This window comes from Coregonus lavaretus, assembly GCF_964263955.1.
Source record: "Coregonus lavaretus genome assembly, chromosome: 7".
NCBI lineage: Eukaryota > Metazoa > Chordata > Actinopteri > Salmoniformes > Salmonidae > Coregonus > Coregonus lavaretus.
In genome coordinates this window covers 1,369,402-1,383,903 of record NC_139994.1, presented here as the reverse complement: position 1 = coordinate 1,383,903, position 14,502 = coordinate 1,369,402, and the positions used below count along the sequence as shown (strand labels likewise).

Sequence of the window (14,502 nt, the reverse complement as noted above, 5' to 3'; positions counted from 1 at the left end):
GCCCAGTGGGAACAGGCTGTTCACTTTCACTGGCCTGGTCTGAATACCACAGATCAAAGTAATGAGCAGCTACAAGTATACCAGCCTGTTCCCACAGACATTTACCCTCTGCTGTAAAAGTCTCTGTCTCTCTCTCCCCATTATCCCTCTTCTCAGTCATATGATTAAACAGACTTAATGAAGTCTTTATCCTGACAGGAATGTAGTTGGTGAGTGTGGCAGTTTAATCTGAGACAGGACCTGACTGCAGTACAGTAGCCCTGTGAACTATGGGAAACTCACCCACTGGTCAGTGAGTTCGAAAAGCTTAGTGCTAATTCGATAAATAAAAGGGAAAATATTACTGTCTTAATAACCTTTCCTTTATGTAAGATCTTAGTTGTAGTAGAATGACCTTTAGGAGTTAGTTATGATTTTATTGACTTAACTCAGATCTAGGATCAGCTTACCCTCCCCTAATCTTTACCATTAGGCACAGATCTAGCCAGCAGCAGACCACCCTGCATCCCGCTGCTGGCTTTCTTCTGAAGCTAAGCAGGGTTGGTCCTGGATGGGAGACCAGATGCTGCTGGAAGTGGTGTTGGAGGACCAGTAGGAGGCACTCTTTCCCCTTAATGCCCCAGGGCAGTGATTGGGGACATTGCCCCAGGGCAGTGATTGGGGACATTGCCCCAGGGCAGTGATTGGGGACATTGCCCTGTGTAGGGTGCTGTCTTTCGGATGGGATGTTAAACGGGTGTCCTGACTCTCTGTGGTCACTAAAGATCCCCTGGCACTTATCGTAAGAATAGTGGTGTTAACCCCGGTGTCCTGGCTAAATTCCCTATTCTGGCCCTCATACCATCATGGCCACCTAATCATCCACAGCTTCCAATTGGCTCATTCATCCTCCCTCCTCTCCCCTGTAACTATTCCCCAGGTTGTTGCTGTAAATAACTGTTCTCAGTCAACTTACCTGGTAAAAGAAGAGATAAATAAAATCAGCTTCCCCAAATCCTTACATTTACCATTAGGCACAGATCTAGGATCGGCATCCCCTCCCCTTAATCCTTAGCAGTGTCTCGGGGCAGCTTCATTCTACATTCACCTCTTCGAAGGCCATTGAGGGTTCTTAACCTGTTTCTTTATTGTAAAGGTCAATGTGATTCAGCACTACAGCCTTCACCAGGTCTCCCTGGCCTCACTAATGGGGTCACTCCAGCCTTTTTAGCATGGATGTCACTCCAGGTGGCTTGGCTCCTCTTTGGTCAAGGGCACAGTCTTCATCGCTACACTGTTGGGCAATAGTGTAACTCAATAGGGTTGCCAGATTGGGCAATAGTGTAACTCAATAGGGTTGCCAGATTGGGCTGGGCAGAGGGAACACAGGACAGGGGGGGGGTGTTACACAAACGAGACCTTGTCCCCAATGCAGAGGAAGTTGGTTCATGAGGAGGCAACAAGACAAAAGGACCTTGTCTCTGGTCAGCGTCCCCAATGGCCCCCTATTCCCTATATAGTGCACTATATAGGGAATAGGGTGTCATTTGGGACTGCCTCTTTGTTGTCAAGCAGCACTTTGTGAATCTGCTGTAGCCAGTAGTTTTTCTAGTAGTCTTTGTGGGTGGTGGTTATGCTGCTAGTCGAGTGGTGAGCACAGACAGGACAACAGTAGCCTGTTGTGTTCAGGACATGTGAATCTATTCACACAGAAATACAGTGGGGAGAACAAGTATTTGATACACTGCCGATTTTGCAGGTTTTCCTACATACAAAGCATGTAGAGGTCTGTACTTTTTATCATAGGTATACTTCAACTGTGAGAGACGGAATCTAAAACAAAAATCCAGAAAATCACATTGTATGATTTTTAAGTAATTAATTTGCATTTTATTGCATGACATAAGTATTTGATCACCTACCAACCAGGAAGAATTCCGGCTCTCACAGACCTGTTAGTTTTTCTTTAAGAAGCCCTCCTGTTCTCCACTCATTACCTGTATTAACTGCACCTGTTTGAACTCGTTACCTGTATAAAAGACACCTGTCCACACACTCAATCAAACAGACTCCAACCTCTCCACAATGGCCAAGACCAGAGAGCTGTGTAAGGACATCAGGGATAAAATTGTAGACTTGCACAAGGCTGGGATGGGCTACAGGACAATAGGCAAGCAGCTTGGTGAGATGGCAACAACTGTTGGCGCAATTATTAGAAAATGGAAGAAGTTCAAGATGACGGTAAATCACCCTCGGTCTGGGGCTCCATGCAAGATCTCACCTCGTGGGGCATCAATGATCATGAGGAAGGTGAGGGATCAGCCCAGAACTACACGGTAGGACCTGGTCAATGACCTGAAGAGAGCTGGGACCACAGTCTCAAAGAAAACCATTAGTAACACACTACGCCGTCATGGATTAAAATCCTGCAGCGCACGCAAGGTCCCCCTGCTCAAGCCAGCGCATGTCCAGGCCCGTCTGAAGTTTGCCAATGACCATCTGGATGATCCAGAGGTGGAATGGGAGAAGGTCATGTGGTCTGATGAGACAAAAATAGAGCTTTTTGGTCTAAACTCCACTCGCCTTGTTTGGAGGAAGAAGAAGGATGAGTACAACCCCAAGAACACCATCCCAACCGTGAAGCATGGAGGTGGAAACATCATTCTTTGGGGATACTTTTCTGCAAAGGGGACAGGACAACTGCACCGTATTGAGGGGAAGATGGATGGGGCCATGTATCGTGAGATCTTGGCCAACAACCTCCTTCCCTCAGTAAGAGCATTGAAGATGGGTCGTGACTGGGTCTTCCAGCATGACAACGACCCGAAACACACAGCCAGGGCAACTAAGGAGTGGCTCCGTAAGAAGCATCTCAAGGTCCTGGAGTGGCCTAGCCAGTCTCCAGACCTGAACCCAATAGAAAATCTTTGGAGGGAGCTGAAAGTCCGTATTGCCCAGCGACAGCCCCGAAACCTAAAGGATCTGGAGAAGGTCTGTATGGAGGAGTGGGCCAAAATCCCTGCTGCAGTGTGTGCAAACCTGGTCAAGACCTACAGGAAACGTATGATCTCTGTAATTGCAAACAAATGTTTCTGTACCAAATATTAAGTTCTGCTTTTCTGATGTATCAAATACTTATGTCATGCAATAAAATGCAAATTAATTACTTAAAAATCATACAATGTGATTTTCTGGATTTTTGTTTTAGATTCCGTCTCTCACAGTTGAAGTGTACCTATGATAAAAAAGTACAGACCTCTACATGCTTTGTAAGTAGGAAAACCTGCAAAATCGGCAGTGTATCAAATACTTGTTCTCCCCACTGTATATATTTTTTTGTAGACACTGCAAATGTTTTAATGCTGGAAGGAGAACGATACTTGTCAGGCAGTGGGGTGCAGACGGTTCAAGGCAAACTAGATGCAGATTACCTTGTGGTATTGCCAGATTACCTTGATGTTGTCATGACTTGCCTTCACGGGCTGAGGATCAAAGATGCCGGCTAGGCAAAAGTTTGAACACCCCCCTCTCCTGGAGGCCAGTTTTATGACCGGTAGTAAGTACCGTGCAGACTCTCTTCCTTGCCATGAAGTATTGGGAGAAAGGACCCCTTTGTTAACACAGAGATTCTTCTCGCCAAAACTCCCAACATCCAAAAGTGGATAATGAAACAACATTCATACTTCAAAGAATGTGGGAAATGGTCGGTGGCGACTTAAAGAACAATCATGTAAAATTCGTTACTATGTTGTGATGTCATTAAAGACGGTGGAACAACATAACTGTATCTCTGGGGGGCTACACTTCCCAGTTATGAGGTTTGCATCTAATTGTTGTATAAAACGAATGATTTAAGTATAATAATACTTTTGTGACGATAACAATGTGATTTTAGCATTCTAGATGAGATTGTTTACCAGGCGGTAAATTGGTTAATAGACCAAGAAGAAAGAGTTCCAAACCTCTCTGCCAATAACAGCTATTCTTCAGTTTTCCCCTCCCCACTCAGACCACTCCCCCACAGTCCTTGCAAAATTAATTACTCTTGTTAAGAAACTATTTTTGTTTTGTTTTTGACCAATTATTATTTTTTATTTTTTTTTATTGAAAACGGTCACAGTCAGGTACTTAATTGTTACCCACAAATCATTTGATATTGAGATTTTAAAAAACAGCTGCATTGGACCCTTTTTTAACTTCGGTTAAAATTTTGGGAAGCAGTCTTCCCATTTGTAGAATGTCTACATTAGGAAGACTGGTATATCCTAAACACAGACTGAACTGCTGTTTTGGTTTGAAGTGTTTTGTAGTCTGACCCACGTTACAGAGGCTGAACATGACATAATGGCTGCATCCCAAATGGCTCCCTATATATTCCATATGTTCCCTGGTCAAAAGTAGTGCACTACATGCGTATATCCAGGCTGCATCCCTATATATTCCATATGTTCCCTGGTCAAAAGTAGTGCCCTACATGTGTATATCCAGGCTGCATCCCTATATATTCCATATGTTCCCTGGTCAAAAGTAGTGCCCTACATGCGTATATCCAGGCTGCATCCCTATATATTCCATATGTTCCCTGGTCAAAAGTAGTGCCCTACATGCGTATATCCAGGCTGCATCCCTATATATTCCATATGTTCCCTGGTCAAAAGTAGTGCCCTACATGCGTATATCCAGGCTGCATCCCTATATATTCCATATGTTCCCTGGTCAAAAGTAGTGCCCTACATGCGTATATCCAGGCTGCATCCCTATATATTCCATATGTTCCCTGGTCAAAAGTAGTGCCCTACATGCGTATATCCAGGCTGCATCCCTATATATTCCATATGTTCCCTGGTCAAAAGTAGTGCCCTACATGCGTATATCCAGGCTGCATCCCTATATGTTCCCTGGTCAAAAGTAGTGCCCTACATGCGTATATCCAGGCTGCATCCCTATATATTCCATATGTTCCCTGGTCAAAAGTAGTGCCCTACATGCGTATATCCAGGCTGCATCCCTATATATTCCATATGTTCCCTGGTCAAAAGTAGTGCCCTACATGCGTATATCCAGGCTGCATCCCTATATGTTCCCTGGTCAAAAGTAGTGCCCTACATGCGTATATCCAGGCTGCATCCCTATATATTCCATATGTTCCCTGGTCAAAAGTAGTGCCCTACATGCGTATATCCAGGCTGCATCCCTATATATTCCATATGTTCCCTGGTCAAAAGTAGTGCACTACATGCGTATATCCAGGCTGCATCCCTATATGTTCCCTGGTCAAAAGTAGTGCCCTACATGCGTATATCCAGGCTGCATCCCTATATATTCCATATGTTCCCTGGTCAAAAGTAGTGCCCTACATGCGTATATCCAGGCTGCATCCCTATATATTCCATATGTTCCCTGGTCAAAAGTAGTGCCCTACATGCGTATATCCAGGCTGCATCCCTATATATTCCATATGTTCCCTGGTCAAAAGTAGTGCCCTACATGCGTATATCCAGGCTGCATCCCTATATATTCCATATGTTCCCTGGTCAAAAGTAGTGCCCTACATGCGTATATCCAGGCTGCATCCCTATATATTCCATATGTTCCCTGGTCAAAAGTAGTGCCCTACATGCGTATATCCAGGCTGCATCCCTATATATTCCATATGTTCCCTGGTCAAAAGTAGTGCCCTACATGCGTATATCCAGGCTGCATCCCCATATGTTCCCTGGTCAAAAGTAGTGCCCTACATGCGTATATCCAGGCTGCATCCCTATATGTTCCATATGTTCCCTGGTCAAAAGTAGTGCCCTACATGCGTATATCCAGGCTGCATCCCTATATATTCCATATGTTCCCTGGTCAAAAGTAGTGCCCTACATGCGTATATCCAGGCTGCATCCCTATATGTTCCCTGGTCAAAAGTAGTGCCCTACATGCGTATATCCAGGCTGCATCCCTATATGTTCCCTGGTCAAAAGTAGTGCCCTACATGCGTATATCCAGGCTGCATCCCTATATGTTCCCTGGTCAAAAGTAGTGCCCTACATGCGTATATCCAGGCTGCATCCCTATATGTTCCCTGGTCAAAAGTAGTGCCCTACATGCGTATATCCAGGCTGCATCCCTATATGTTCCCTGGTCAAAAGTAGTGCACTACATGCGTATATCCAGGCTGCATCCCCATATGTTCCCTGGTCAAACGTAGTGCCCTACATGCGTATATCCAGGCTGCATCCCCATATGTTCCCTGGTCAAAAGTAGTGCCCTACATGCGTATATCCAGGCTGCATCCCTATATATTCCATATGTTCCCTGGTCAAAAGTAGTGCACTACATGCGTATATCCAGGCTGCATCCCTATATGTTCCCTGGTCAAAAGTAGTGCCCTACATGCGTATATCCAGGCTGCATCCCTATATATTCCATATGTTCCCTGGTCAAAAGTAGTGCACTACATGCGTATATCCAGGCTGCATCCCTATATATTCCATATATTCCCTGGTCAAAAGTAGTGCCCTACATGCGTATATCCAGGCTGCATCCCTATATATTCCATATATTCCCTGGTCAAAAGTAGTGCCCTACATGCGTATATCCAGGCTGCATCCCTATATATTCCATATATTCCCTGGTCAAAAGTAGTGCCCTACATGCGTATATCCAGGCTGCATCCCTATATATTCCCTGGTCAAAAGTAGTGCCCTACATGCGTATATCCAGGCTGCATCCCTATATGTTCCCTGGTCAAAAGTAGTGCCCTACATGCGTATATCCAGGCTGCATCCCTATATGTTCCCTGGTCAAAAGTAGTGCACTACATGCGTATATCCAGGCTGCATCCCCATATGTTCCCTGGTCAAACGTAGTGCCCTACATGCGTATATCCAGGCTGCATCCCTATATGTTCCCTGGTCAAAAGTAGTGCCCTACATGCGTATATCCAGGCTGCATCCCTATATGTTCCCTGGTCAAAAGTAGTGCCCTACATGCGTATATCCAGGCTGCATCCCTATATGTTCCCTGGTCAAAAGTAGTGCACTACATGCGTATATCCAGGCTGCATCCCCATATGTTCCCTGGTCAAACGTAGTGCCCTACATGCGTATATCCAGGCTGCATCCCCATATGTTCCCTGGTCAAAAGTAGTGCCCTACATGCGTATATCCAGGCTGCATCCCTATATATTCCATATGTTCCCTGGTCAAAAGTAGTGCACTACATGCGTATATCCAGGCTGCATCCCTATATGTTCCCTGGTCAAAAGTAGTGCCCTACATGCGTATATCCAGGCTGCATCCCTATATATTCCATATGTTCCCTGGTCAAAAGTAGTGCACTACATGCGTATATCCAGGCTGCATCCCTATATATTCCATATATTCCCTGGTCAAAAGTAGTGCCCTACATGCGTATATCCAGGCTGCATCCCTATATATTCCATATATTCCCTGGTCAAAAGTAGTGCCCTACATGCGTATATCCAGGCTGCATCCCTATATATTCCATATATTCCCTGGTCAAAAGTAGTGCCCTACATGCGTATATCCAGGCTGCATCCCTATATATTCCCTGGTCAAAAGTAGTGCCCTACATGCGTATATCCAGGCTGCATCCCTATATGTTCCCTGGTCAAAAGTAGTGCCCTACATGCGTATATCCAGGCTGCATCCCTATATATTCCCTGGTCAAAAGTAGTGCCCTACATGCGTATATCCAGGCTGCATCCCTATATGTTCCCTGGTCAAAAGTAGTGCCCTACATGCGTATATCCAGGCTGCATCCCTATATATTCCCTGGTCAAAAGTAGTGCCCTACATGCGTATATCCAGGCTGCATCCCTATATGTTCCCTGGTCAAAAGTAGTGCCCTACATGCGTATATCCAGGCTGCATCCCTATATGTTCCCTGGTCAAAAGTAGTGCCCTACATGCGTATATCCAGGCTGCATCCCTATATATTCCATATGTTCCCTGGTCAAAAGTAGTGCCCTACATGCGTATATCCAGGCTGCATCCCTATATATTCCCTGGTCAAAAGTAGTGCCCTACATGCGTATATCCAGGCTGCATCCCTATATGTTCCCTGGTCAAAAGTAGTGCCCTACATGCGTATATCCAGGCTGCATCCCTATATATTCCCTGGTCAAAAGTAGTGCCCTACATGCGTATATCCAGGCTGCATCCCTATATGTTCCCTGGTCAAAAGTAGTGCCCTACATGCGTATATCCAGGCTGCATCCCTATATATTCCATATGTTCCCTGGTCAAAAGTAGTGCCCTACATGCGGAATAGGGTTCCGTTTCAGACTCAACCCTTCTCAGAAATGGACTGGGAAAAAATATGGACAAAACTAAAATGGTAATACCACCATTTTCTATATGAAGTGTTTTGACTAAATCCCACTCTTCTTTGCCTTGTCTTGTCTCCAGCTCGCTGCGATGCTCACCATCCCCTTCTGGCAGTGGTTCCTCACCAAGTTTGGCAAGAAGACAGCTGTGTACATCGGCACCTCGGTAAGAATAAGCATAATGATCACACAGCACCATGCCATAGTCCAGGCTTTACCAAACCCCCCCCCCCAGTTGCACTTTTTAGTTTTTGCCCTAGCACTGCACATCAAATTCAAATAACCAACTCCTCATCAAGCTTTTATTTGAATCAGCTGTGTAGTGCTAGGGCAACGTTTGGAAAACCCTGCCTTAGTCCACGGAGACATGCTTTATTGAGCCAGGGCCTCAGATGGGGAAACACTGACGGCAACATCTTTGGGCCAAACAATGGTGCAGCCTGACAGTGGAAATGCACCAGTTGAGGTTATTTCTTGTCATTTCTTGCGATAGAATGGGTCATACTGCTTTCTCTGGTACCAGTCAGTAACCAATGACCACAGTGATTTTTTTTTTTTTATAGCGCCACCCTTCTGACTCTTGTAATTATATGCCTGACTCTAAAAATAATAATAATGATGATCCAGGTGGTGTGTAGTAATGATGTTGATGATGATCCAGGTGGTGTGTAGTAATGATGTTGATGATGATCCAGGTGGTGTGTAGTAATGATGTTGATGATGATCCAGGTGGTGTGTAGTAATGATGTTGATGATGATCCAGGTGGTGTGTAGTAATGATGTTGATGATGATCCAGGTGGTGTGTAGTAATGATGTTGATGATGATCCAGGTGGTGTGTAGTAATGATGTTGATGATGATCCTGGTGGTGTTATAATAAGGGGTTTCTGTCCTCTCTGCAGTCTGTGATACCCTTCATGATCCTGGTGGTGTGTGTGAAGAGTAATCTCATCGTTACCTACACCGTGTCGTTCGCTGCCGGGGTTGGAGTCGCTGCTGCCTTCCTGTTGCCATGGTGAGTTGGAGTTTTTCTCTTACCTTCGACTCTCTCTTTCTCTGTCTTCGCTCGCTCGCTGTCTTCTCACCATCTCTCGCTCGCTGTCCCTCATGTTTGTAACACTATCTCCTATGTGTCTCTAGTGTTTGGTTGTTTGTGGACATCGCTGACTCTGTCTCCGTCTCTAGGTCCATGCTGCCAGACGTGGTGGATGACTTCCAGGTCAGGAACCCACACTCTCAGGGCCACGAGGCCATCTTCTATTCCTTCTATGTCTTCTTCACCAAGTTTGCCTCTGGAATCTCCCTGGGGATCTCTACTCTCAGCTTGGAGTAAGTTTACTCTTCATCAGCAGAGATGCATGCGCACGCACACACACGCACACGCACACTCACACACTCACACACACTCTCACACACACACACACAGTACACTGGAATGCATCTCTGCACTTTCTAAGTAAAACAAACACACCCACACTCTGCCCCCCCGCACACCCCCCCCCCCCCCCCCCCCCGGCCCCTGTCGTACTGTACATAGATATGAGAGGATAAGCCAACCCTACAGTCTCCACTTCATATGATTCCTCTAACTCTCACATCCAAATCAGTAGTGTGTGTGTGTCACATGAACCTCTTTTTGTTAGCGTGTTGATCAGTCATGCGGTTACATTAATTTGTACAATCGACCTCTAACCTCTAACCTCGTGTGTGTGTCTTGTTTTGTTTGTAGTTTTGCTGGGTATATGACTCGAGGTTGCACCCAGCCTGAGAACGTGGATATAACCCTAAAGGTTCTGGTCTCCGCGGCGCCCATAGGACTCATTCTGATTGGCCTGGTCTTATTCCGCTCTTATCCAATCGACGAAGAGAGGAGGCAGGGCAACAGGAAGCTGCTTCAGGAGCAACGGTAAGACTGGCGTGTCTGATTGGGGAACTCGGGCCTCGTACCCCAAGCATTCTCTGTATATCTGAAAGGATTGGATAGATTGCCAAATTCCGCTCCTTGCCACTCCTTGACATGCCTGCTACTCATAAAGTACATTTTGTTGTGAACTGTTCAGGTATATGACCTGCTTGTATGTGTCATGTCTAACCCCTGGTCTCTCTGTTCTGTTCTCACAGGGAAAATGAGGCAGACTCAGAAACCGACTCCACTGCACTGACCAACATGGTGTAGGTTCTAGAACACTCATGGACCATTGGGGTGACACTGTTGTCTGCACTGGGTGGGGCTAACGAGGGCTGGACCTATCACGACGGAGATGCTGCTCCCATCCAATCATACTACTGCTGCTGCTCAGACGTCTCAGAGTGCCTGTCGTCATGACGATGCACCAGGGCAAGGAACAACAAAGTATCTTATGGCGACAAAATCATAAGACGGACGGATGACCTTCCTGGTTCAATTCCAGCCCACTTAAGCTGTGACAAACTTCCTCAACAGAGAAAAGGCATCCTATGCGGACTCAATAGGCTACTGTAAGACACAGCCTTTTTGTTGTCATCTGTGAATGTTGCACAAAACCTTGAAATGTGATGCGTGCTGTTGTTTACCATTTAGTGTATATTGAATATTGCCATCAGAACTTTATCTATCATGGGTACAATTTTCAAAAGCTCAATACTTTAGACACACTGCACTAGAACAATCTTTTACACCCCTCATGTGTCCCTAATGGGGAAAACTTGAACGGCCGTCTTTTTCTTGGGTGAAGAAGACAGTTTAATAGCTCAATAAAATGGCTTTATGGTTTAGCTCTTTTTTCAACGGGGTTTACATTTCAGAAGCCAGACAAATTATTTTGATATGTACGTATGACATTTTTATAGAATATTAGTACAACTATTATACATGTTTCTACCGACTTCAGTTTGGTACCGTCTTGATTGTTATGTACGAAACAAGTCAGAACCCTATCTAGCAGTGAAAGATTCTCAACGTCTGGAAAAAGTGTGATTTCATAATTTAGTTCCTGTTTGAGACGTTTAAGACCCTTGTCTACAATTTGACACTTTACAATGGAGTTATCTTATCACATGTTCCTTTTTGTTTTACAATGTGTGTTCATGCAGTTCGAAACCAACTCCTGTTGTTTCCTTCCTCACTTTTCATTGGCTTATTCAACAGGGGTGTATTCACTAGGAAGCAAAGGAGGGGGAACCTACCTACCTACCTGAATTTGTCCAATAGAAACGTGTTTTCATTGCGAAACATTTTGCTACGGTGTGCACCAAGGAATACACCCCAGTAATGCCCGGAAGAGATTGTCCAAACTGCAACACTATAGCTAACTATACCTGTAAGCAAAAGCTGTGCTCCTCTCAAAAACACTAGTTCTTAGTCTCTCACCATTTAAACCAGAACCACTACAGCGCAATAACTGTTAACCAAGCTATTTTACACAGCCTGTACAATCAATAACGACACGTATTTAAAGTTATTTTTCTTACAGCTAGTCATTGACTTTAGTGTTGGGCAAAGCCATAATGACAGCTGGTACTAATCTAGAAAGATTGCATTATTTAAGTATTTATGTTAAATTTGCTGGGTGGGTTGAGAATGTTCTGCTTCTATTATGTATTTGTCCTATTGAAAGAGAAGACGTTTTAGGTTGCTGTTCCAACTGCAATGCATTATGAATGCGTGCTACAACGTTCTCACTTTGTGTGTATTGACCTCAAAATTCCCACGGGGGGGCCAGTATAAAAAAAGATGTATTCACTAACTGTAAGTCGCTCTGGATAAGAGCGTCTGCTAAATGACTAAAATGTAAATGTAAAACCTTTTAATTTGAAAGTTCATTTTCTTTTTAAAACAGTGAGTTCTCAGCCTTGTCTTTTTTAAAATGCATGTGCATAGCTTGCAGCTATGTTTGTTTGCTTCATAAAGGGAAGAAGCACAAAAGTCAAAGTATTGGAAAATGGAGTGGGGAGTGAATTGCCTGTATCGTGAAGTCTGAGTTTGTTGTATTGAAAGTGTCTACCATGACGTCACTTGTCTAAACTGACCTACAGGGGGAAAGAAACAAGACCATTCATCACAGTCCTGTGGAAAAGATAATCCTACATTTCATGTCATATGTTATACACACATGATAATACACTTTGATCAGTGCCTTCATAATGGTTGAAATGTTTGACGTCTCTCGTGGTCAAGTTCTGGTTCAGGGCGTTAGACAGAGGAACAGTCTAATGCCCTGGGGGTGTATTCATTACACTGATTCTGTTGCAAAATGTTTCTTAAACGGAAGCGACTGGAATGAAACTGGGAGGGACCTACCTGAATTTGTCCAATAGAATCTTGTTTGTTTCATTCTTAAACGGTAAATGGTTTCTGTAATGAATACTCCCCTGGACCAGAGTTGGACATCTTGTGAGCCAAAAGCGGGAAGAGAGGGGACAAATCCAACTTCAGTCACCAGATGGCCCCCATTTCTACCTGAGCAGTCTTATACAATGGGAAAACATGTCATTTTTTTTGTTAATATTATTTTTATGAATATGTTTGGAGATGGAGACCTTCCCGCCTGACTGTGAGGCAGTGGTAGCCAAATGTTTGACCTCTGACCCAATGGGAATATCTCTGTATATATCACTAACACCGAACGCTCAAATAACGCCTTGTATACATGCTGCCTCCTGTGCATAATGTAAATATTGTATGTAAGTAAAAGTTGTAAATATATTTTTGTTGCCAGAAACTGATGTGAACTGGTATTCATCGACGTAGTTATTTAAAAAGATGTTGACGATAAAATAAATGTTAATAAATACTAACAGATACAGTATTGTGCTTTTGTCTTTGGGAATTCATTCTTTGAAAAGTCTTATTTTTTTTAATCAACTTCCTATACTCAGGCCAAACCAAAGATGTAGGCCAACAGTAATGATTAAACTCACGTAAACAGACTACCATACGGTTACGAAACCTACACGTAGGCTTACCACTGGCTTTATGATAATATGGAGATGAGCCACAGCACTGTCATACAATAAATTATGATAACAGGTTTCATATTCAACCGCTTTCTGTAGATCTAGTGCAGTAGGAGGAAATCGACAGGTCTCAATCCCAAAACGGTGAATTCATTCATTTCCAATGGAAGGAAAACGGTGAGAAGCGGAAATCGCGGGGGACCTTTGGGCAGAGGTGTAGTCCAGGGTATACGCTGGTATACGGCGTATACCTACTTATTTTTCAGTCAGCATTGCGTATACCCAGTGGTGTAGTGGAGGGTATACGCAGGTATACGCAGTATGCCCACTTATTTTTCAGTGGGCATTTCGTACACTCACTTCTTAATCCCCACGATGCGTATCAAAGTAGTGTGGTGGAGGTATACGCCATCTCAATTAATAAGGCTGATGGAACTGATCAGAATGTTTAGGTTAAAATGTTGATAAACTATTATTTCTCCACATTTTACGCGCAGCAATGTGCACACGGCGGAAGGCCTACGCGTGAACGTTCCAACACGCGATTGCGGAATAAACACCGTTCTAAAAATGCGCACCGCACATACGAGTGGTTTCATGGACAGAGATGGAAATATCCGTTCGAAATGTAGAAAGAGGGGGGATTTAAAGATGCAACAACTGTAATGTGTTGCTAATATGACTATGCCTTTGGCTGCTAGACAATGAAAGAAAGTTGAACAGGAGAACGCATAATGAGTACGTCTTTATAAAAATAATTGCCTCCACGTTTCTATGGTGGGATTTTGGCTATAGGCTACTACTTTGAAGCTAGGTAAGACATGCATCACATAATGAAGTAAAACGTTCATGTGTCAAATAATTAAGGAAGAGGAAAAATATAGCACTGCTAATGATAGGTCTAACTGTCTTCTGGTAGATGGAAAGGCTTTCCCAAAAATCTCCTTTATTAAATGTTAACTAGCTACAAAGTAGCCTATGCCTACCTGTCAGAATGATATGATGATTATTTGTATCAATCTAGTGTCCTTTTTTGTTGTTGTTGCCTACTCCATCTCATGTGCAACAGAAACACCACTAACCAAACAAAAGTGCCTACACACTTGAATTAAATTATATCTACACTCAAAAATCAAAATTTCTTCAAAAGTGGTCTCCTGATGTTGTTCAAGCATTGTTATGGACTTAGAATATACAATTGTGATTTTTTTCTGTAAAAAAAACTGTGAGAGCAAAAACCTGAAAAAATG

At 43.8% G+C, this 14,502-nt stretch overlaps 1 protein-coding gene across 1 annotated transcript in view; it reads left to right on the top strand.

Moving 5' to 3' along the window:
• The window catches only part of LOC311132950 (sodium-dependent lysophosphatidylcholine symporter 1-B-like), a 32,602-nt gene extending 19,501 nt beyond the window's left edge, over positions 1-13,101 (top strand). Inside the window, exons 10-14 of the mRNA XM_084166343.1 lie at positions 8,400-8,483; positions 9,220-9,332; positions 9,503-9,646; positions 10,047-10,223; positions 10,439-13,101. Coding sequence (XP_084022469.1) covers positions 8,400-8,483; positions 9,220-9,332; positions 9,503-9,646; positions 10,047-10,223; positions 10,439-10,493 — 573 coding nt within the window. The 3' untranslated portion in view covers positions 10,494-13,101. The remainder of the gene's footprint in view (positions 1-8,399; positions 8,484-9,219; positions 9,333-9,502; positions 9,647-10,046; positions 10,224-10,438) is intronic.
• Positions 13,102-14,502: the final 1,401 nt, after the last annotated feature.